Raw genomic sequence first — 23693 nt, 5'->3', positions numbered from 1 at the left:
GGGGGCCCTGCCGGCGCCCCAGCACCGGCTGGGGGAAGCGGCCCGGCCCAGGGGCGGGGTGTGCGGGGGGGTGTGCGGGGGGGTCCCTGCGGCTCCTCCTCCCCGCGCCGTGCCGGGCCATGGCCGCGTGGCTGCTGCGCGGCGGCGGGCGGGCGGGCCGGGCCACGGTGGCCCGGGGCCTCCCCGCCGCGCCCGGGCTGTGCCCCCGCCGCGGCTGCGGGGGGGCGGCGGCGCTGCGGGCCATGGGCTTCAGCGAGGAGCAGGCCCGGCGCCTGCTGGCGCTGCAGCCGGAGCTCGGCCCGCAGCGGCGGGAGGCGGCGGCGGCGCAGCTGCTGCTGCTGGGGCTGGGCGCCGAGGCCGCCCTGGGCCTGCTGGAGCGGAGCCCGGCGCTGCTGCGGATGCCGACGGAGCGGCTGCGGGAGCGCGCCGAGGACCTGCGGCGCCTGGGGCTGGACGAAGGTAGGGAGGGCGGCGGGCGGGCGGCGGGCGGGCGGCGGGGGTGCCCGGTGCGCTCACCCTGGTGCCCGCAGGGCAGCTGCGCCGGGCCCTGAGCCGCTGCCCCCAGCTCTTCACCGTGCCCCGGCGGAGGATGGCGGCGGCGGTGCGGCTGCTGCGGGAGCGGTGCCTCTTCACGGCGGAGCAGCTGCGGGAGGTGCTGGGGACCTGCCCCGGGGTGCTGCTGGAGGAGCCGCACCGCCTCCACCACCACTTCCAGGTGAGCGGGGCCGGGGGGGCTCCCCGGCGGCTCCCCGGGGCGGGGGCCGCGGTGGTGACCCCCGCCCCGCCCGCAGTACGCCTACTTCAGGATGGGGCTCCGGCAGAAGGAGATGGTGAAGGCCCGGCTCTTCCACATGCCCTTCGCTGAGCTCAGGAACCGGCACATCTTCCTGGAGCGCCGGGGCTTCTACCAGACCCCGCACAAAGGCCAGACCAAGACCGATAACCCAAAGCTGAAGGACATCCTTCAGCTCCCGGAGAAGGACTTCCTGGGCAGCCTGGCCTGCGCCACCACAGAGGAGTATGAGGTCTTCAAGAAGATGCTGGCTCGAGAGGAGGAAGAGGAGGAGGACAGGGATGCACTATACGAAGAGGACGAGGAAGACTTGGATAGCGAAGGAAGTAAAACAGCCTAGAAGTGAGGAGGTGAGGCTCTAAGGTGCCCGAGCTCCCCCCTGCTGGTGCCCTCCCCAGCCCCACAGCCATCCTGGGGTCTCTGGGCCCCCACCCCACCCCGGCACGGGCCATGGTGGCTGCAGGACCTGCCATCCTGCCAGCTACAGGGGTCCCCAAGGAGGGGCAGCAATAAATCCCCTGGATTTACAACAGTAACCCTCCTTCCTCCTCGTTGAGCAACTACTTTTAAAAATATCCAGTTTCCATAAAGTGTTTTTATTTAAAAAAAAAAAATCAAACCGAAATAACTAATTTATTTCCAAGGCTAGGTTAAAACCTCCTGGCTGCATTACATGGGGCAGGAGGCAGCGGGGTGCCATGCCGGCTTGCAGTGGGACTGTGCTGCCCCTCGCTGCGGGGACGGGCCCCGGGGCAGTGCCCTCCGGGCCCGGGGGCTGCGCTGAAACCGGACCAGCCGCGGGCACGGCTGCTCCACCGCCGCAGGGCCGGGCTGGTGCTTCGGCTATCCAGGCAGGGGTGCAGATGCTCTGAGCACGGCCCCAGCCCTTCCCATCCCTCGTGGATAGTTCTGATTCTGCTCTGGCCCTGGGGAGGCAGGACTCCTCTGCTTGCATGGGGCAGCGGGGCTGGAGCGGGATCCGGCAGCCTTGGAGGGAAACGAGGCATGTCCAGCTGCGACTCCAGTTCTCCTCGGGGAGCAGAGCCGCAGCAGGAGGGGAGCATCACAATGGCCTGCTGGCCCTGGCGTTACGTCCTCCCTGCTGCTCCCAGGCTGCTGCCCGATGCCTCAGCAGCTGCTACTCCAGGCTGAGCACTCTTACCCTGCTCCCGGGAGGAAGAGGGTGGTGCCCGAAACACCAAAATCCCTGGGCCTGTTCTGCTCCAAGAGCATTTTCCAGGCTGCAGCTCGACACAAAGTGCCCTGCACTGCTCGCAGGAGGGGAAGGCTGCCCCTCCAGGATGCCCCCCACACTGCTGGGGAAATAACACTCTATACCATAACTATGATATATCTCTGGTATGTATTAATTTATAATATACACTGTGTACGTTAATACACAAATCTATGTTTAACTAGTGTTGTCATACAAACTCACACAAACTAGGAACATTTCTAAGCTACACTTTTTCCTTGCCTGCCCTGCCACAGGTGGTTGGGCAGCCACTGAATGCTGTTCCTCACCTCTGCAAACAACACAGCACTGGTATCCCAGTGCCAGCTGGTGCCACGGGGAACGCAAACGCTGCGAGCAGCTTGGGGGGTGGCACATGGGGCTCGCTTTCTCACTGAGCCCACGCTGTGCCCTGCCCTGGCTTGGAGGCAGTTAGCATCAGAACAATCACGGTATTACACCTCCGCTGACAAACTTCACCCTACAGATCACTTTTAAGTTCTTTCTAGGTGCTCTGTTGCTTTCTGAGCTGGAAATTTGGTTAAAACCAGGGATTGTTTACAAAGCAAAAAAAAAAAAAGGCAGGCAGTAGAAGCTGCCTCAATTTCTTCCACTAGAGTGGAGGAGACAGGGATGCACCTCCACTGCTGGCGCTCGCCTCGCTGCTCCGGGGAGCTGCTCACCAGTTCTAACTTTTCTACATCGGGAAGGCCTCCTCCAACCAGATTGCTGTGGGCCACATTTCAGGTGATAGCTAAGGCTCTTTTGGTCTGCATTAAACTGTTTTATTGGGGGGTTATAGGTAATTTATAACCTTGGATTATGAAAACAGGTTGGTGCAGATGCTGTTGGCAAGGAGCTGGATGCAGCCCTGCCGCTGCCTGAGCAGAGCTGGGAGCCCTTCTCTCCTGTGGGGCGAGCAGGGCTGGTCCCTGCAGGGGGCAACCAGCCAGCTGCTGCATAGGCTGGTGTGCAGCTCCTCGGGGGCAGAGAGGCGGCTGGAGGCAGGCGAGCCAGAGTGAAGGCAGTGCTGGCCCGGAAGGGAGGAGGGGCTGCTCGGCATGCCGATCTGGCTGCGGGTCTGTAACGGCCTGGAGGAGAAGGAGAGGCTGATGCCAGGCAGGAAGGTTCCCCCGCTGTGTTCAACGCTGTGTTCAACGCAGTGAGCAGATCTGATCTTCCTGGTGTTTTAAAAGCTCTTAGATGTGGAAAGATGAAGCTTCTGCTGCTTTGAACCCTGTGAAGGAACAGGCAAAGAATGAGCTGGTGCACCCCAAAAGCTTCCCACCCTGTGTGCCTCCCAGGGCTCCAGCCTTTGCCTTGCACAGGCAGACAGCAACCGGGCCCAGTGCAGGGATCTCTCGTGAGTGGGGCTGCAGAGCCGCGAGGAAGCTGAGCATCGCCTTCTGCTCCTCCACCGCAGCCAGGAGCCCTCAGCCATCTGCCCAGGCCTGGCCAGCACAGCAGCTGGAGAGCCCTCGCACCCCCTCAACACGGCAGCACGAGCCTGGGCCGCTCTCACCTCCACCCTTCTCCCCAGTGCCCTGTGTGGGGGCACAGGCAGCCACAGGCAGGTAGTACTTACTCTATGGCTTCTTCAGTGTGTGACTGTTGCTTGGTTTTCTGAAAGAGAAGGGAGGAGAGCACGGTCAGCTCCGCAGGCCCTCAGCCATCACTCTCAGGGAGGCTGTGCGGAGCTGCTGCCTGACCCTTGGGGGCCTGCTCCTCATGTTCCATTCTGCACAGGGCGCCTGAACCCCTCTCCCAGTCCACCCCCCTGCCTGGGCACCCCTGTGCACGCTCGGTGACACAGGCTGGCTGTGTCCTCCTGTCCTGGGCCTCAGGAAGGCCAGCGCACTTGGAGCGCTGCTGCTGGCTGTACCTGCTGGTTGTCTTCTCGGAACCGGTGCTCTCGCAGCTCTCCTTGTAACAGATGTCCTGGTGTACCTTGTAGACTCTCCTGTACCTGCACACACACAGCAGAGGGGCAAGTTGTAAGGAATAACAGGGACAGATCTGCTTTTACAAGTGTGATGGGGGAGGCTGGGGGGATCTCCTGCATTTCCTTCCAAGCTGCTGCCTTGGTGGGAATGGGGCTGAACCTGCCATGCCTGCGGGCTGATGCCACAGAGCCAGGCCCTTGTGCCTCCCCCACAGGAAGGCTGGGAGGGGGTGGAGGGCAGAGCAGAGGCCCCCATGCCCTGGCACTGCAGCAGGGCTGGACCCAGCCCTCTGCTTGCAGGTGGAGAGGCAGCTAGGAGCTGGGCTGGCAAGCAGCGGGCAGGGCAGCCGCTGCTGCTTGAGGGTCACAGCACGCCACGTCCAACCTCCCTGCCGTGTAGGTGGGTAACACGGCTACGGGGCTGTCGTTTTAGCAACACCCTGTTCTGAAACGCAGCTGGGGGGGCAGCCCTGGGGCTCTCGAGGGCACATGAGGCCGCTCAGCCTGCACTGGGGAGGGGGCAGCTGCCAACCAGGGTCCGAGACATCCCTGGCTCTGAGCACAAGGGGAAGTGGGGAGCACAACCCGCAGGCAGTACTCACAGGTAGTGGCAGGTACCTCCTTCCCACACGGGGAATGACTTGGTTTCCGAGTACAGCCGCGTGCACGAGTGTGGCACCTTCTTGCAGGCTGCTTGGGGAACAGGAGAGGCGAGCTATCAACAAGCCCATCTCTGGCCCTGCCTGCCTGTGCCCCGTGGCAAGGGGCCAGTGAGGCCCCCCAGCTTCCCTTCTGCTGTCCGGGAGGGCTGGGCTCAGCAGCTGCCCCGCCAGGAGCAGCAAAGTCCCTAGATAACTATGTGCCAGAAACAGAGGGCTGGGCCAGAAGCACGGAGAGTTCTGGGCTCCCAGATCTGCCCAGACTGACAAGAGCAGAGCGCAGCCCCTCTCTCTGCTGTTGGCACAGCACAGCCCTCTCTAGCAGAGCGCGGGCATGGTGGGAGCCCCCTCGGGCAGGAGGAGCTGGATGCTGACAGGGTTTTGCTGGGTGACCTGCATCCCGGGGGCCTGTGGCTGGGCAGACGCCATGCAGCTGCGGGAGGGAGCTTGGCCCTGCGGCAGCAGCGTGGCACTCACCCAGCTCACAGAGCCGGCCTTTGAATCCCGGGCGGCAGTCACAGTGGTAGGACTCGGCCTCCCTGGCGCAGGTGCCTCCGTTCTTGCACGGGTTCACAGAGCAGTTCTGCCCCCCGCCTGTAAAACACGTACGGCCATCAGACCCTGGGGCCGTGGCACCGAGCTGCCCACCCCACCCCGGCGTGCCAGGGTGCTCCTCGGGAGAGCTGTGAGCAGGCAAGCGGGGACAGGGCAGCCAGCAGCAGCCCACATCATGCTCCTGGTGTGCCTCCTGGCAGGGCAGCAACACGAACAGGCTGGTGCCAAGCACCCAGCCTGCCTGCGGGGCCTGGGCTGGGCCCCCGCTGCTGTGTGTCCCCCCCCCAAGACTTACTCTTGCTCTTTGCCTCGTGCAGCTGCAGTGCCAGACTGCCCTGGCTGGACACCTCCACATTCTCCAGCTTCACTGGAGCCTCCAGCTCTGGGTAACAAGAGGGTCAAATGTCACCTCCAGCTAGGGCCAGACCCAAAGGCAGCCCCTCCAATGGGATCCAGCCTGCCTGCAGCATCAGGGGGCTGCTCAGGCCTGAGGCAATGGTTTACCCCTTCCCAGCTGGCACCCCTAGAATTAGGGTGACCACCTTGCCCTTCCCAGAGAGCTGTGGGACACAGAGCCCTGAGGAGGCAGGGATAGAGCCAAGACATGCAGTGAGCCCAGGGCTGCCGTCAGGTGTGCCAGGCCCCTTTCCTGCCCCACAGTGTGGGGGTCCTGGGCCTGGTGGGATACCTTGGGCTGGCACTTGTATTCCTGGTGTTCCAGGGATGGCAAATGGGAGGCTAGTCCTCAACTAGCAAAGGGCTTCTTGCCCAGGCACCTTCCTCGAGTGTGAGGCTGTGCCTGGTGGTGGAGGCTCAGGCTGCTGGGCAGGCAGGGGCTGTGCTGGAGGGCTGCAGGCTCCCTGCCTGGGCTCCTTCCTGCTGCTGCTGGCAGGGGAGAAGGCTAGCCCGTGCCACAGCCAGCACTGCCTCCCATCAGTGAGGGTGCCTCTGGGCTCCCCAACTGGCTGTGCATCACCCCTCTCCCTAGGCAGGGGTCTAGCAAGCAGTTTGTCTGCCCAGGGAGAGGCGAGAGGACTCCGCCCTCCTCTGTGGCTCCCACAGCCCTACAGCAGCCTGCTCAGCTGCCACCCTGTCCTGAGGGGAGGCATAGGAGACAGCAATGGGTGGCAGGAGGGGACCAGAAAAGCAGCAGAACACTTACGTGTCTTCACAGTGATCGATTTGCCCAACACAGTGCCGAACCTGGCGCTGATCCTCCCTCTGCCATCCACCAGCTCGGTGAACCTGGGACAAGGGAAGCCATGAGGGTACAGGGCCACAGCTGCCCCACGTACTAGGGCTGGAGGCAGCTAGGCAAAAACACTCGGTGGTGGCACCAGGCTTGGTGCGAGTCCCGTGGGCTCAGCTGTGGGCAGCGTGGGGGGACCTGCTCGGAGGGCAAGGGCCTGCCTGGCTCAGGACCCCAGTGAGCGGGCAAAAAGGTTGCACCCCAGCAGGAGTATGGTCCAACCCTGTGTGTAGCCAGACACAGGAGCTGGGAAAAGGGCCCAATCCTTGGGCCAAGGGCTAGTGGAAGAGCCAGGGGTGCTGCTGCTGGAGCAGTACCTACCTGGGAGCTGGTGAGGGCTCCTCAGCTGTGTCATGATCTGCTAGCAAGCGGAGTTCGGGCAGGAAGGCTGGGGGCAGCCTGTTGCGCAGGACCCGGGGGTGTCCAGCTTGGCTCCACCGTCTCTCTGGAGTCCCATCCCTCTGCACTGCAGACCAAAGGGTTGGGCTTAGCAGGAGGCAGGCCATGAGTCAGCACAGTAACACAACTCACAGCCAGTCCTCTCATCCCCAGGCTGCCATTTAGCACTCTCTGGGGCTATGTACACACTTTCCACATACCTGGGCCACGAGTGCCAGTCCCCATCAAGCACCACAGAGCTATAACTCTGCATCTGGCCTCTGCAGATGGAGGCAGCACCCTGCAACCCCTACCTCCCTTTGCAGGGGACCCGCATCGTGCTCCCATAGCCTGCTGCAGGCACCTGGTTCTGGGGGAGCAAGTCCCTATGGGTTCATTACTCTGTTGGTCAACTGGCTTCTGCGTTAGCCCATCGCTTCCCTTGTACTGCAGCAAACTGGCAGCACCCCAGCCCTGCTGAGCCAGGCACTCACGGGTGGTGACGTAGAGGTGTATGGGCTCGCTGTGCACTTGGCCTTGCTCCGTGTTCTGCACAGCCGTCACAGACAGGCGGTACCGCTGCCCGGAGAGCAGGTCCCGCACCGTGTAGGACACGAGCTTCCCGTTGGGTACATAGCGGCTCTTCACACTCTGAGCAGTGGTGACGTTGATGATGTACCCCTCCACGGCGCCGGCGGGTGGCTGCTCCCACGCCATGGACACGGAGGTGGCGGTGACGCGGGAGGCAGTCAGGTTTTGCGGGGGGAGAGGCCCTAGGACAGGCAGGAGGCAGGGAGAAAAGGGGTCGGCGCTGGTGTCCTTGAGTGACAACTGCCCTCCTTGCTCACACGCTGCCTTACACGTGTGCCAGGGCCCCAGCTTGCCTGGCTGTGCCCTGGCCAGCCCTCAGCCCGGTTCCAGCCATGCAGCGCCATGTTCCCACCAAGGCGGGCAGAGCCTCGCTTCACCCTGGCACCTAGGTCTGGCCCTCGCTCTCTGGCCGCCATACAGCCAGGGATGAATCAGGCCCGTGTGGGCTCTGCATGGGGCTGAGCTCATGCTGGTCTTGGGCAGCGAACAACATCTGGCAGGCAGGGATGCGCTGCTGCCTCGCCTGCCCTTCCTGAGGGCCGCCTGCACGCCTCCCACCCGCCGGGCTGGCCAGACAGGCTGACGGCTTTCGCACCTTCCCCTCCCTGCAGCTTTCCTGCTGACCACGAGCTGCGGCTGCCCTGGGCCTGCCAAGCCCCCAGGGCCTCCGCAGTGGCAGGGGGGGTGGCAAAGGTGACCACACTCACTTGTCCACACGTGGAAGGGGGCTGTAGCCAGACTCTCTGAGGGGTGGTCTTCTGTTCCCAGGCCGCTCAGCGTCGTGACATGGACAACATACCTCTCTCCTGGCTGCAGGTCCCTGTGGAGGAGGAAGGCAGGGCGGGAAGGGGTAAGCCAGACAGCCTGGGGGGAGGGCCAGCTGGCCCGGTCCCCACCTGCCACCCCACTCACAGGAAGGTGTACTTGGCCACGCTGCTGTTCAGCTCCACGGTGCGGTCTGCCAGGTCCCCCGGCTGGCGGATGGAGACACGCACCCTACTGACAGTGGAGTGCTTGAGCCGGTGGAGAGCCCATTGCACCGTGATGGTGCTGGCTGTCACGTTTGTGATCTCAAAGCCTTCCACCGGACGCGGTCCTGGCCAGAGCAAACGGAGAGGGCTGTGGTCAGCCACACATCATCACAGGTGGCCCCATCCCTTTCCTGTGCCCTCACAAGGGGGGTCCTGCTTGCCCCTCTGGATCGGCTTCATCATCAGGAGCAGCTCAGCACTACCTGCCCTGCTGGACTCAGGCTCTCCCATCCTCACCACCCGTGGCCAGGCAGCCAGCTAGGCCTCGTGCTACCCATGGCATCCCTGAGGCTGTCCTCCTCCAGCCCCAGCCCCCACCAGCTCCAACAGCGCTCCAGGGCCTGGGCTGACCCTAAGCCCGCTGCGTGCCCCAAGGCGACGGTCCTGAGCCTGGTTCTCACTGCCCTTATCCTCTCTCTCAAGATCTCCTGAGATGCAGTGGCCAGGGGTACAGATCCCTGCTGTGCCCAGCACCCAGCCTTCTCTTCCCCTGGGCTTTCACTCAGTCTCAGCCTGCTGAGAGGGATGTGACCTGCAGGCTCTCCCACTGCCATCCCCTTCTCATTAGAGGGCAGGGTTTCTAGGTCTAATCCCCTCCATCCTCACTTTGCACTTGATTTCTACACCTGCCTGCCTGAGAAAGCAGGACCTCAGCTGCTCTGCCTGCCCACATCCCCACAGAAGCATCACTTCCCTCTGTGAAGCAGAGATCCCTGCCAACTTCTGCCCTCTTGGCACATCCCCAGGCCAGGCCCAGTTGGATGGCAGAGCAACTCATCCACAGGACTCACTGTCAGCAAAGATCACCCGGCCCTGCTGCCTGGCTGGGGTGGGGGCTTTGCCAGCTCAGCCGAGCAGCACTGGGGGCTCACACTACCCCAGGCCCAGTAACAAGGAGTAACTGCTGTGGCAGGAGCAGCCTGGCCCTGATGAACAGGATCCAGGAGCAGTCCCACTGCTGGCTCCCTCACCACTGGGCAGAGGCCCAGCAAGCAGCGGCAGGTTCAGTCCCCTTTTACTCACAGCAAAGAGAACAGCAATTCTCTGTGCCGAGTGCTTTCCAAAGGCCCCAGGCTGGGGCTCAGGATCTGCACCACCAAACCCACCAGGGTTCGGCACAGGCCCGGGATGCGGCTGGGGCCGGTGGTGGGGAGGAGACGGCACAAGCCCTGGCGCCTGTGGGGCCACGCGTGCTCCCAACCGCCATCCCCCTGGGACGCTACTCACTAGTGCGCGTGGTGAGCATGATGGGCCTGCTGATATCATTCTTGTTGTTCACGTTGCGTTTGACTGAAAAGACAGAAATATTGTAGGCTCTGCCGGAGGCTAGTGCCCGCAATTGGTGGGCAGAACGACTTCGGTCCACAAAATCTGTCCTGCGGTAAGAGCCGTCGAGGGATACGTACGTCACGGCGTAGCCGTCAATGAGTTGCCTGGCGGCTGCGTCCTCAGGAGGGTGCCAAGAAATCAACACACCAGTGTCCTCCACCCTTTCCACCTTTAATGAGGTTGGTGGCAGCAATTCTTCAGGGTGTGGGCAAAAGCAAAGGGGAGAGGTAACGCCATGAATCTTTAGAGAACAGACCCCAGCAGCAAGAGGCAGAGCGGCAACGACGGAGGACAGGGCCCTTGCTCTCTCCCTCGGCGTGCCTGGCAGGGGCCCCGTGGGCACCAGCCACGGCTGGCCCGGCAGGCCCGGGAAGAGCCAGCACACCAGGAACGCTCCCAGCCACCGTGACCTGGCAGCACCAGCGGCCGAGCGCTTGCCGAGCCTAGGGCACCAGAGAGGTGGGGCGAGGGGCCCCGGGGAGGCTGGTGTGGGTGGTGAGAGGCTTCCCCCAGACGCCTTGGCCTCCCCTCCTAAGGGCATCCGAGGGATCGCCATGGCTGCAGGGGGCCAGGGAAACCTGTCCCCAGCGTCCTCATGCCGAGCCCGGTGCCCGCAGCAAGGGCTCGGCACGTCAGCACCCGCCCGCCGCGTCGGTGGGGCCTGGGCTGTCCCCCAGAGGCGAGGCCCCAGCCCTGCCCGCCTCAAGGAGCGCTGCTGGTCCCAGCCGGTGTCGAGCCCCTCCCGGGCAGCAGCCATCGCCAGGCTGGCGTCGAGCCCCGCGCCACGTCCTGATGCCGCTGTTGAGGGCCTTTACCTTTTTCACAGCTCTTGCCTGTGTAGCTGACTTTGCAGGTGCAGCTGTGGGTGCCGTTGCTGGGCAGGCAATAGCCTCTGCTCCCGCAGGGGCTGGAGAAGCATGGGTCGCTGGCTGCAGGAGAGGCGCCGGGCCCGGCAGCGTTAGTGGCGACGACTGGCCAAGCGGCTGCCCTGTGCCAAACCACCCTGCCCACCTCACCTGTCTCGCAGTGGTAGCCGAAGAAACCCTCCGGGCACATGCAAAGGTAGGAGCCCCCGTAGCTCTTGCACTCCCCTCCATTTTGGCAAGGGCCCGACTCACAAGCATCCACTTCTGGAGGTGGGAGGAGGCCAGCAGTGAGTGGGGGTCCCCAGCACGCCCAACAGTGACAGCAACGACCCCCAGGGGGCAGTGGGATGGACGCGCAGCCTGGGGCTCGGCAAAACCACTCTGGACCCAGAATCCCACCCAAGTGTCACAGTGGCTGCATCCCCTGGCAGGGGGTGGATGCTTTCAAAAGGGGATCCATTGCTGGCAGACACCTTGCTCCTTACTCCCTCCTCACCGGAGCAATTTCAGCTCTGCCCCCAAAACCACAGGCAAGAAGGCACAATAGGCAACGAGCACCTGGGGTGATGGCTCAGGGTCAAGATGCCCAAGACAGTGACCAGCCACCTGGCTTGGTGCCCATGGTCCAGCCTCCCACTGCCCCAGGAAGGCCAAGTCCCTACCTGTCTCGCACTGGGTCCCCACAAAACCCTCGGGACAGTGGCAAGCGAAGGACCCAGGGAGGTCCTGGCAGGTCCCACCATTCTTGCAGGGCTCTGACTGGCACTCGTCGACATCTGGGGAGTGGTGGGAGAGGTGCTGGCTCAGCACAGCGATGGGGCTGGGGGGCTCGGAGGGGCAGCGCTTCTCCCACAGAGCACAGACCCTCCCCAAGTTGCTCGCTACCCCTAAGCCCACCAGCCAGGAACAGCCCCACTCCTGAGGCCATCAAGAACCCACTGCCCCTGCGTGGGGGCTGTGGCAGAAGCTGGCCATGGGGATGCGCCCACAGGGAAACCTGGGGACAGCTGGCAGTGTAGGGCTGTGCCAGACATCCCATCTTTTCCCACCACCACCCTCTGCCAAGGAGCCAGGCTAGAGCTGCCTGCCACAGTCCCATCAGTCCCCGTGCTGCCTGTCACCCCCTTCAACCAGCACCCACACGCAACCACAATTATGTGCACACAGGAGCAGGAGCACAGTGCAGCCAGAAATGTGCTACTGCAAGCTGCTTTTCCCCCTGCACCTCTAGGCCAGTAACTTTGGAGCCATGTAAGGCACTTCCCATCCACATCTCGAGATCTGGGACTTCTCTGCACAGGCTTAACGTGTGTCAGGAGACCCCATTGCCCCGTCAGTGACGGGGGTCCCCACAGAGCACCTGTTAGCAGGGGGACACAAGCAGCACATGTGCCCCTGCAGCCCCTGCCTGCTCCTCCACCCAACCAGGAGCTGCATCTCCCCGCCGGCCCATCCCTCCGCTGGCCAGGGGCTGATCTGAGCGCACAGACAGGAGACTGAAGCCAGCGTACACGAATGCAGGCAGCCCAGCTCCTGGCTGTGGGGTTGGTGCCTGCTGCTGTTCCCTGGGCGCCGGAGGGCGAGGAAGGGTTTGCTACAGCTGCCCATGGCAGCCTTGGAGTACACCCGACTCTTACCCGACTCGCAGTGGTGGCCGGTGTAACCCGGCTCACACAGGCACAGGAACTCTGCGACGTGGTCCTTGCACCGGCCACCGTTCAGGCAGGGCTGGGACCGGCACTCATCAATCTCTGCGGGTATTTGGGCCGGGGAAAGAAGGCAAGAGACATGAGCACCAGGAAGGGGAGGGGGTCACCAGGCCGTGGTTGTGACCACAGCCCACTGGGATGGCACCCCAGGGCTCGGCTGCTCCCCGGCACTCCTCACCATCACATTCGGGGGGGTCGCTCCAGATGCCTGGCAAGCGGCAGACACGGGGGTGGTTGTGCTGACTGAGGGTGTAGCCCAGCTCACACTGGTATTCAGCCAGCGAGCCCACCTTGGTGGAGTTGAAAAAGGCCTGGGCATGCTTCACCTCGCTGGGGACACCACAGTCAACCTCTGGGGAGAAACAGGAGGGGGGGTGGGGGGTGTTGAGCAGTGCCTGCAGAGACACCCCGAGCCCCTGGCTGGCAGGGGAGCACAAGGCCCTTACCGGACTGGCAGTGCTTCCCCACATAGCCCAGCGGGCAGGTGCAAGCGTAGTTCCCACCGAGGTCCTCGCAGGTAGCACCATTCTCACAGGGGCTAAGGAAGCACGGGGAGGGCACTAGAAGAGCAGAGCAAAGAGCTGCAGACCTGGCAGAGCCCACAAACCACAGCCAGCCCGTTTCTCCCTCCAGCAGCATGGCCCTGCCCTCCAGCAGGGTGCAGGGAATTGTCGAAGCACTTCAAATTACAGGGAAGAGGCTTCACCAAGCAAGCAGCGAGGCTTGCTCACTGCCGCTGTGGCTGTTGGCTTCAGCAGCAGCCCCGACACCTCCCCAGGCGGCCCCCCACACTGGAACACCCTGCTTGTGCCCTGCTCGCACCTACCGATCTCGCAGTGCCGGCCGGCGTAGCCTGGGGGACAGTCGCACTTGTACTTGCCGATGTAGTGGAAGCAGGTGCCCCCGTTCTGGCAGGGCCCCGAGGCGCAGGGGTCCGGCTTACCTGGGGGCAGAGCGCAGGCAGAGGCTGAGCAGCGAGCGGGATGGCTGCGGGTCGTCCCCGCCAGGCGGGGGCCGGGGAGGACATACCGATCTCGCAGTGCTTGCCAGTGAAGCGGTAGGGGCAGGTGCAGTGGTACTCGCCGTCTGCCTCCCTGCAGGTGCCCCCGTTGCGACAGGGCCCTGTGCTGCAGAGCCGTGGCTTGGCTGCAGAGAGAGCAGCGAGAGCAGGGTCACCTGCTGCTGCTGGCACCCCAAGAGCCACCGCTCCCCACCAGGGCCCCACCAAACCCCCTGCTGCGGGGAGGCTGAGCGCGCCCGGGCCTCACAGCCCTGAGCTCAGCAGCACCATGAAACCACCTGCACAGATGTGTGCCAGGGCCTTGGGGGGACGTGGACACACGATGCCAGGGGACGGGCAGCTGCTCCTGAGGCCAGAAGCTCAGGCATTTGAAACAATTCCAGCACTGATAGTGCTGTGCAGGAAACACAACTTGGATCGCTGCTGCAACTGTTGGGGGCTGCAAAGGAAGGCATGAAATCCTCCCTCCACCCTGCAGGATGGGATGGGATGACCTGCACCCGCTTCCAGCTGCAGCTCAGTGAGCAGCAACTCATCTCCCACAGGGGTCCAAGCGCTTCTCCCATCCCCTGCAAGGTCCCGGGGCTGGCAGGTTGCTCCATGCAGGTACCTTTCTCACAGTGCTTGCCAAGGAAGCCTCGAGGACACTCGCACGTGTATGAGTCGTCGTGAACCTCACAGGATCCCCCGTTCATGCAGGGCTCCGAGTCACAGGGGGATGGCATTGCTGCAGAGCCAAACACAGAGCATCACTGAGGATGTATGACCAGGGGCATGAGGACTGGTCCCCAGCTGATGACTGTGGGGAGCTGCTCACTCCCCAACCCCATCTTGTGCCCCTGAGTTAGTCCTGCACCCCTGCAGACCAGACTTACTGTGATTGGTGCCGTAGTCAGTGTGGCAGACGCAGAGGTAGCTCCCACCATACTCCATGCAGTACCCGCCGTCCGGGCACTGCGTGTTCATGTTGCACGGCGTGGTAGTGACTTCTGCAAACACACGGCCAGCACTGGCTTCCATCAGCCGGCAGCAGGAGGACACCCAGCCAGCTGCCTGGCCAGAAACAGGCGTCTCCTAACTGCAAGGTCTGATGAGATGGGAGAACTCTCTGTACCCTGCATTGCAGAACATGCGAATGGCAGGGGCCAGCCTGCATGCCCAGCAAGCTTCAGCAAGCATGTGAAGGCTGTGGTTCCCTCCCCACCCAGGGGTCTGGGCTGGAGCCAGGGGCTGGGAGAGGCACAGCTCAAGGGGGAGCAATGGAAACGGAAGTGTTGCTTCCTCACCAGGGAATGACATTTTCAGGCTCAAATTCAATGTATGCCCCTGGTACCATGCTAGGCCCAGACACAGGCAGAGTGTCTCCTGGCTTGCCTGCAGCCTGTCTGGCTCAAGCATCCCGGGGTTGGGGAGGACACAGTGAGTGAGAAGCCCTCACCTACCAAATTCACAGAGGAGACCAAAAAACCCAGGTGGGCATTGGCAGATGGTGACATTCCCCTCCAGACAACTGCCTCCATTGCGACACTCGCATCCCTCCGAGAGCTCTGCAAGAGAGAAGAGGTGAGCTTCCCAGGACCCCTCCTGCTTACAGGTCTGGGACAGCCAAGCAGTCTTGCCGGATGCTGCCCACAGGAGGAGCTCAGGCTGGGAGCAACCACAAGTCCCCCCCACCCAAGAACCCAGGTACAGCCTCGTTCAGTGGGACAGATCCACTGTTCAGCCCAGGAGCCCCCGCAACAGCTCCCCTAAAGATGTCAAACCCCACCAGAGACCCCCCAGTACTCACTGTCTCGACAGTCCTGCCCAGTGTAGCCCTCCTGACATTCACAGACATAGCCCTGCTCCGTCTCCAGGCAGCTGCCTGCGTTCTGGCACGGGTGGGAGAGGCAGGCACCGGGCACGCGCGGCCCACCTGTGGGGAAGGGGAAGGCTGAGCCAGAGCCATGCCAGCCGGGGGCTGGAACACCCTCTGGCCCTGGGGGAGCCGGGCTTCACCACAGAGACTCCACCACGACCGAGCAGCCCGCTGGAAGGAGCTCCCTCCTGGCAGCACCATGACCCCTCGGCACACCCTGCCCCCCAGTTTTCAGGGCTGCCTACAGCTGATGCAGCCCCTTTTTAACCACTTGCCCCTTCCTGCCCAGCTCCCCCCAAACCAGCTCCTGTACCAGACTGGGCAAGGCGCACCTCCACTCACCATACTGGCAGTTGTTGCCATAATAACCTGGGGAGCAGGTGCAGATGTAGCGGCCGGGGCGGATGTAGTTGCACGTCTGCCGGTTCCGGCAGCTCCGGTCCTCGCAGGAAGACAAGTCTTGGCAGGGGAAAAGCAAGTGAGTGAGTGATGAGCAGAGCCTGGCTCCAAGAGAGGAGCCACTATGGCCACTGGGAGCATGGGGGACACATTCCCTGGCCTGGGCCTTCGTGGGACAGAGGCAGGAGCAGGCACCTGTCTCACAGCGCTGTCCAACGAAGGGCTCCAGGCACACACAGGTGTAGTTATCGACCAGATCGACGCAGTGCCCGCCGTTCAGGCATGGGCTGGACTCACACTCGTTCACCTCTGCAAGGGGAGGCCGTGAGGGGCAGTCAGGCCACGCACAGACACTGCCGCTTCACCCACTGCCTCCCATCCTGAACGATGCTCCGGAGGGAGAAGGTGATGGCCAGGGAAAAAATTAAAAAAAAAAAAAAAAAAAAAAAATCAGTGCCACTGGCAACACCAAGTGCTCCCCTCCAGGGGTGAAACAGGGTAGGAAGGCAGTTGTGAAGTGTCACTGTGTCCCCTGTGAGCCAGCTCCTGCCACCCACCTGTCTGGCAGTCCTCCCCTGCGTACCCCGGCTGGCACAAGCACGCTGCTGTCCCGTTCGCCACCTGGCACCTCCCGCCGTTCTGGCACACCCTGCTCTCACATGGTGACTCTTCTGCAGTGGACACCCAAAAAAAAGAAAATGCAGGGGGGTATCAGCCCAGGCTCAGGACCAGCACATGGCATCCTCTGCACACACAGGGCCCGGCAGCTCGGAGCCATCAACACACCCTCCGGCAGGAGATGGCAGCCATGTACCCAGGCACGGCTCTTCCCAAAACCCTTCCTTGGGCAGCTCAGCCCTTTCATCCCCCTGTGCCTCTTGGATGCCAACGCGCTGTGCTGGGCGTTTCTCCCTCCCTCCCTTCCCCGAAAGTGAACTCCCTGCTCGCCTTCTCCACCAGCACAGAGACTTGTTAGGAGCCAAATGCTTTGGCGGCACTTCCACCGGTGGGCGGAGGCCAGTGGTGGGGAAAACCGGCCACCACGGCCCCTGCCTGGGACTGGGAGAGTCCCCGATGGCTTCGAAGGGCTCAGGACCAGAGCATCAACTGCGAAAGCAGGGCCTCTGAGACTTCTGTTTAAGCACAAACCACCAGCTTTTCTCACTAAGGGAGCAGTGGTGGGGAGTGGTGCTGGCGGCTGTGCCAAGCCAAGCCCTCGGCGGAGCAGGCTGCCAGTGGCAGGAAGGGCTCATGGCCAGAGCAAAGTTTCCTCTGCCTGCAGCGAGCTGAAATCCAAGCTGGCTGTCACAAACCACTGGAGCCCAGCAGCTGCTGCAGGAGCCCCAGTCTTGAAGAGCCCTCCAAGCCTGGTGTCTCCGGACTCACCCGTCTCACAGTTGGCACCTCTGAAGCCTGGCAGGCACCTGCAGCTGAAGCTGCCAGCCCCGTTGAGGCAGGTGGCTCCATTCTGACACGGGTGGGAGAGACACTCATCCACATCTGAAACATAGCCCCAGGTGGGGACAGGAGCTCAGGGCAGGGACAGCCGTGGGGACAGCCAGCCTGCCAGCATGCAGCGGTGACTCCAGGAGCAAGACCTGCTCCCCGAGTGTCAGAAACGGGGCCAGCACTCACCAACATGGCACCTCTTCCCGGTAAAGCCGGCCAGGCAGGAGCAGGTGTAGGAGGGGTTCCCTGTGATGCAGTCCTCGATACACTTCCCCCCGTTCAGGCAGGGCCGCAGCATCAGGCAGACGGAGGCTGTAAGGACAGGTGGTGCCTCCCTGTCAGCTCGCACCCCAGCAGGGCTCACCCGCCACCTTCCAGCCACACCAGCTCCAGGGCCTGTCCCTGCGCCCACCCGGCTCCCCAGGGTGCTCAGGGAGCCCACGGAAGCTGCCTGCCTTATGGCAGGGCAGGGTCCACTCCTTGCGGGCTCCTCTAGGACAGGGTGGCAGTTTTATTCCTCCTCTGTGAGGGCGAGAGGCTGCATGGGGTCAGCCTCACTGGCCAGGGGGACATGGACGTGCCCTCGCTTATCACGCGGGGGAGAGGGAAAGGGGGATGGGAGAGCCCGTGTACAGAAAACCCACTGGTAACGCGAGACACACACAGACCATGGGGGGGAAAGCATGGCCGGGAAAGCAAGTATGAGGAACAGAAGGCCAGCGGCTCAGGGGGGCACGTGTCAGGACCCCCATGGTGAGGCATGTGGCCCAGCCCTGGCACCCCAGCCCCGCGGGGGGAGGCTGACCCTCGGAGCCCTCCACACAGCTCGCTCCAGCCTCCTGGGACTTACGGACGTGCGCATCCCCCGAGGGTGCCAGCCCCTCGTGCCCTGCCCTGCCTGGCAGCAGGGTCCCGCCTGTGCGCCCTCACCTCCTCCCCAGCCTCCCTCATGGCTCCCCGCAAGCTCTTTTTGTCTCCGAAGTCTTCCTCCCCTCCCCATTTGCTCTCCCAGCCCCTTCCCAGCCCTGGGGCACCCGTGAGTGCCGTCCCCAGCCACGCAGGTGCTGAGGACAGCCCCACCACGGTTGCCTCCCCACCCTCCCCAAGTCCTTTGAGCCGTCTCCTCCACCCTGTGGAGGTGGGGGTTGAGGCAGGGAAAGACAGGGCTGGAGAACAGTGTGGGGTTGGGTTGGGAGTTAAATAAACCTAACTGCTGTCCTCTTACTTGTATTGCTGCAGCCCCCCACTTGCACCTGGGCATCATCGATTCTGAACACCCAGCGCCCGGGGATACCCACATTTGTCGTCATCTCCACGTCAGCGATGTCATCAGTGCGGGATCCAGGGATGTTGAAGTAGCGCTTTCCATCACCAGCGTTAAAACCTGCCTGGGAGGACAAAGGCAGAGGGTAAAGAGACATCACCAGCGTGAAGGGAAGGCAGTGGGAGCACAAGGGCTCGTCTCTCCTGCCACTCAGCACAGCCAGTGGCAACTCTTGGACCAGCTGTCCCCTTCCACCTGCCAGGGCTCAGCCACACGCTGAGATGACAGCCAGCACAAGGTGAAGTGGTCACCCTGCCCCCTTGGCCCCTCCCCTGGGATTCAAAACCCATCCACTTCCTCTCCACCTGCAGCATCCTGCAGGCTAGCAGGCAGGCAGCCAGGCACGGAACAACTGCTGGTAAATTCACACATTCGAACAGGTACTGGGGTTTTTGCGGGTGTGGGGTTTTTTTTCCCTTAAACACAACAACGCACACAAGGATGAAATAAAAATATGAGCAAAAACTGTGCTGGCTGCGGCAGCTGCTCTTAAAGGCTGAGGTTAGGAAGGAAAAGGGACTAAGAGGCAGCAGCCAAGGCAAAGACCTGTGGTTTCAGGGTAACAAAGCCCCCTGTATGGTCTCAGCTTTGGGAGCCAGAGTACACATGGATATTTAAGAACTTTAAAAAAGAAAAAAAAAAAAAAGAAAACGAAAAAAAAAGCAGGGGGAGGCTTTCCACCTCCAAAAAAACCCAAACAAGGAGCCACGAGCTGGCAGGGTGGAGGCACTACCTGGGCGCCCAGGGGACCACGTTCGCTGCTTACCTGTGCTGCAATGCCGCCGAGCCCAGCAAAGTCCCCCCCACTGCTGGCGTGCATACCCGTGGTCCAGGTGATGGACTCATAGTTGAAGATTGTGAAGGAGAGCTTGCCGTCCGTGATGAGGACGATCTGGAAAGTGTTTACCTGCAGCGGGGAGGGGAAGAAAGCAGTGAGCAGGCAGGAGTGGGGCAGATGAGCCAGACAAAACACAGTCAGAAAATAAAATGATGCAAAGAGCATTTAACAAAGGGATGTTTCTTTGAGCCTCAGTCCTCCTCTGCTAGAAAAGGCAGTTGGGTTTAATTATTTTTAACCCTAAGGTGTTGTGATCCCCCACCCAGCACCCCAGCCAGCAGAACAGCTTGCTTCTCCTCCCAGAGGAATTGGAAAAGTGGGGAGAACTGTGGTTATCAGGTCTCTGGAAGAAAGGCACCAAACCCTGTCCACAACCGGCTCCTCAGCATGGCTGCACGGCAAATGCAAGCAGGCAAACGCTGTCATGCCGCTGCCTGAGAAGGGGGGCGTTGGCAGTTTGCAGCCTCCGTGCAGCACAGAGAGGAGGCTTTGGTTTTGCCACTGCTCTGTCATAGCAAGGCATCGCAACAGAGCCACCAGGGTCAGCTCAGCCCTGCTGAGGGCTCCGTGCTGCACGTGTCAGGAGCACCACCGCCACGGAAGGCACCAAAACTCCAGTAGGAGATTCCTTTTAAAAAAACCCTACCCCTGAACTACTGGCTGTTCTGTCCCAGCTACTCACTGGTGAAAACGAACTGCCCCCGAAGAAGGTCACTCGGTACCAGGTGGCAATGAAGACCCACTGTGCGGAAAACCCTGGGAACTCAGGAAAGTACTGCACGATGTCCCTGCTGGCTCTCTCCAGGATGGGCTGCTCAGTGCTCTCCCGGTAATACACATCACCTGCCCGCCGGTTATCCACATCCGCCCAGAAAGCGGCCACCACGCGCCGGTCCTTGGAGATGGGGAAGGCCACCGGCGTGAACTGGGAGACCTCCTTCAGGAAAGAGATGATCCCGTTGTTGTTCACCTAGAGGGAGGGAGGGAAAGAAACGGGCAGCCACAGTTGACTCCTGCTGCTGGCAGGAATCCATGTTTTATAGGCGCTTTCCATTTCACCTTTCTTTCCCCCCCACCCCTCTGCTTTCCACAAATATTGGAGCGCTTCCCCTTCCTGCCTTTGGAAGCAGAGACGTGCCCCGACGCCCGCAGCCCCCCACCCCGGCCGCTTGCTCACTGGAGTGCGGCTGCAGGGAGGCAGCTGCCTGAACAAACCCAGCCCTGTTCTCTGCGGCGGCCGGGCCAGGGAAGGGGGAACAGCTGAGAAAACTGCGGCAGCCCCGGTGCTTTAAACAAACAGTGCCCAGTGCGCTTGTGCCGATGCTCTTGGCGGGGATGAGAGGCTGTTTTGCTCCCTCCCTGCTCTCTTACAGCTGACACACAGTCTGTGGGGCCGGGGTCTAGGGCTGAGCATCGCTGCTGTGCCCGAGCCAGGCTACCAACAGCCCGGGGTGGGGGGACCCTCGCAGGGCAGCAATCCTGCCGCCAGCATGCACAGTGCTCCAAGTGAGCTCACGGCTCCTCAGGTGATCAAGCCTCACCATCCCATGCAAAGCCCTCGGGGCTGGCTGGGCCTCTGCAAGCCGCTCTCGTTAAAGCCAGAGATGCCAGACACCCAGGACAAGATACTCAAGCGCCGAGCCCTTCCCCAGCACTAATTCACAGAACACTGAGGGATCTGGTGGAGTTGGGAACTGTCAGCATGAGCTTCACGGTTGGGCTGGAGGAACTTCAAGGGCTTTTCCAACCTGATGATTCTGTGAATTGACTGGGGCTATTAGGGCCCTGAGATGCCTGGCTCAGAGATGCATGGCAGAGGCCCTCAGTCCAGGGAAAGAAGCTGGAGATCGTGGATGCTGCTGCCTGGAGTGCTGCCTCCTGGCTTGGGGATACAGCAGGAATGACGAAGGGGAGGAAAACCCCTGCTGGCACTGCTGCCCGAGCAGGCAGTCAGAGGACAGGGATCAAAGGGAAACGCTCTCGCTCTCAGCCCCCAAATTCCTGGGAGGAGATCCTGCCAGCACACTGCCACAGCAGCAACCCCAGTGGGGCAGGCAGCTCCCAGCTGCTGTTTCCCTGCCTGCAAGGGGGACAGGCAGGAGCACACAGCCCCCCAAGCTGAGCTCCCCATCGTGCAACGCCTGGCTCCGGCAGCGCCAGCTAGGCAGGTCCCTGGGCTGCAGGGTGGGAAGAGGGGGACACGGTGCAGACAAGAGGCTCTCAAGCTGAGAGAGCAGCCCTGGCACCCAGCAGGCAGGGGCAGGCAGCAGTGTCACACTCATGTGCCGACAAGGAGCCGGGAGCCGACATCCCAGCAGGAGCCATGCCGAAGCCAGCGTGCCTGTGCCCCAGCTGCCCACACATCCAGCCTGGGGGTGATGGGGGGGGGGGCTGTGATGGCCTCGTGCAGCCCCTGGGGAGGGTCTCCGGCCCCTCAACGTGAACGCGGGGCAGCCCTTGCTGTGACTAAGGGGAAGAGGATTCCTGTTTCCCAAAGCCTCTGTAACCCTGCAGTGTCCATGGAGGAACATTCTTCCCCTGATTAAAGCAAGATGGGAGAAAGCCAGAGCCAAGAAGGGCTTTTTTTGTTGTTGCTGTTTTTTGCAAAGGAGGAGGGGGTGGTTGGCAGCAGCCCTCGAGGACAGAGGTTTCCAGGTGAGCCCAGCCCTGGGACAGTCCCACCGGGACAGCGACTCCCCGGGGAGGACCAGCCCTGCCACACAGACCCCTGTGCTGGGCGCAGGCATGCCAGCCCTGCAGAGCTGGGAGGGTTCAGGGGAGGGGGATGCACCCCCCTCTGACTCCTGCAGCCCCTCCAAACCCCAGAGCTGTGCTGCAGATCCCATACGGGAGGGCTATCATGTCACCCGGCTTCTCCCAGCCTCCCCTATCCTCCCACCGTGGCTCAAGCCTCAACACCAGGTTCGTCACACTTGATGGCAGGGCTGGCACTTTTATCAGGGGAAAAAAAACCAAAACAAAACACACCAGTAAGGACGAAGGACCTTCTGCACTGAGCCAAGGCAGTTCAATGGGACACGAGCCCAGCTCCGAGACAGCACCGAGACAAAGCTCTGCCCTCTCCTCTGCCAGCCCGGTCCAGATCATCAGTCAGCCCAGGGCAAACCGGGGAGAAGGGACCAGGACACCGTTGGGGTTCACTGTGCCAGACAGGAGCCGGCACGGGGCACAGGCCCCACTCCAGGATGCAGGGCAGGCACAGGAGCCAGCACTGCCCAAAAGGCTCTGGGGACAACTGGGCACTCAGGGCTACTCCTCTGCCTGATGGCCACAGCTGTGGGGGACACGATGGGCCAGGTGTGACTCAAGCTCTCTGGCCACAGTGCCCTCCGGGTGGCTCAGGGGCTGCAGGGAAGCACATCAGCTGGGGTCCCACTGGCCCGGCCACCCTGGCAGGCTAAGGGAGGAGAGGAGAGGGAGCAGAATGCGCCGAAGTGGCCAACCAAGCCCGCTGCAGCACAAGCTAAAGGGCAGCCGTGTTTATTCTGCATCGCACCCAGAGCCGGGCCACCACCTCCTCCCTGGCAAGGGCCACCATCCAGCGGCCACAGCAGGCCTGCTCTGAGCTCTCACCCGCCAGCCATGCCCAGCCTCCTGCCGCTGGGACCCCCCAACCCCCAGCACATCCCTGCAGGGGCCAAGGCCACGAGGCGTGGGGATTTCTGGCTCCAGCCAAGGCCAAGGCCGGGGCTCCCCACTGCTGGCGAGAACTTCAGCCCACACCCCCAACACGGCACGGCCAGGACCCTCACTGCACCCCCACAGGCGTCGCGGGGGCCAGCACACTTCACGAGCCTAGGGGGGCCCCACTGGATTTTCCCCCCAACCCTTGACACGCCGTCACCCCCCTGATGCTCAGAGTTAAAAGGGGACCATCCGACGGCCCCCCTGGAAACCCAGACGCACTTGGATCCATTCAAATGGAATAGGAGTTTAAAAAATAACGTGAAATAAAATGAAATAAAATGAAATAAAATGAAATAAAATGAAATAAAATGAAATAAAATGAAATAAAATGAAATAAAATGAAATAAAATGAAATAAAATGAAATAAAATGAAATAAAATGGGAGGCCCCGGGGGAGGCCATCTCCGCCGCCCCCGGTACTCACATAGAGGCCGGTGTGCCCCGCGCCGAAGAAGGGGAAGGGGACGGAGAGGGGCCGCAGCTCGGAGCCGCCGTCGTCCTGCTTCCGCGTGGCGGCGTCGCCCTGCGCGGGCCCGAAGGGGTAGAAATCCGCCAGCGGCACCACGCCGCCCGCCCACAGCCACTCGCCCAGGGCCACCAGCACGGCCCAGCCCGCCAGGCCCCGCATGGCCGCCGGGACCCCGCCGCTCGCCTCTCACGCCGGCACCGGCCACCGCGGCATGGCGGCGCGGCGGGGGAAGGGCGGCGAGTGGCGCGGGGCTGAGCGCTCGGAACCGGGCAGCGGCAGCGGCGGCGGCGG

General features: G+C 62.4%; 2 protein-coding genes across 9 annotated transcripts; one reads left to right on the top strand and one right to left on the bottom strand.

Annotated features, from left to right (window-relative positions):
- Positions 1-119: 119 nt before the first annotated feature.
- MTERF4 (mitochondrial transcription termination factor 4) lies at positions 120-2496 on the top strand. The gene is made up of 3 exons (XM_074911812.1): positions 120-459; positions 531-715; positions 792-2496. The coding sequence occupies exons 1-3, from the start codon at positions 120-122 to the stop codon at positions 1131-1133; spliced, it is 867 nt and encodes a 288-aa protein (XP_074767913.1). The 3' UTR covers positions 1134-2496.
- On the bottom strand, positions 2138-23693 carry SNED1 (sushi, nidogen and EGF like domains 1). Of its 8 annotated transcripts, none has more exons than XM_074911804.1 (33): positions 23358-23693; positions 19908-20195; positions 19154-19294; positions 18289-18451; positions 17250-17375; positions 17001-17114; positions 16172-16285; positions 15810-15923; positions 15558-15674; positions 15147-15272; positions 14800-14904; positions 14233-14346; positions 13968-14084; positions 13366-13482; positions 13163-13279; positions 12783-12896; positions 12515-12688; positions 12265-12378; positions 11290-11403; positions 10778-10891; positions 10577-10690; positions 9660-9956; positions 8314-8497; positions 8109-8221; positions 7305-7583; positions 6754-6898; positions 6346-6428; positions 5479-5565; positions 5106-5222; positions 4572-4662; positions 3910-3993; positions 3613-3650; positions 2138-3264 (listed from the first exon to the last, which is right to left on the bottom strand). In XM_074911804.1, exons 1-32 carry the CDS (start codon positions 23559-23561, stop codon positions 3614-3616), a joined length of 4338 nt encoding a protein of 1445 aa, XP_074767905.1. In that variant the 5' UTR covers positions 23562-23693; the 3' UTR covers positions 2138-3264; position 3613. The 8 variants fall into 8 exon arrangements, with proteins under 8 accessions (XP_074767905.1, XP_074767906.1, XP_074767909.1 ...); XM_074911805.1 differs by having other exon boundaries at positions 4572-4659; XM_074911808.1 differs by having other exon boundaries at positions 9660-9722.

Source organism: Athene noctua, chromosome 8, assembly GCF_965140245.1.
Source record: "Athene noctua chromosome 8, bAthNoc1.hap1.1, whole genome shotgun sequence".
In the NCBI taxonomy this organism is placed as follows: Eukaryota; Metazoa; Chordata; class Aves; order Strigiformes; family Strigidae; genus Athene; species Athene noctua.
This window is presented reverse-complemented; position numbering and strand designations above follow the sequence as displayed.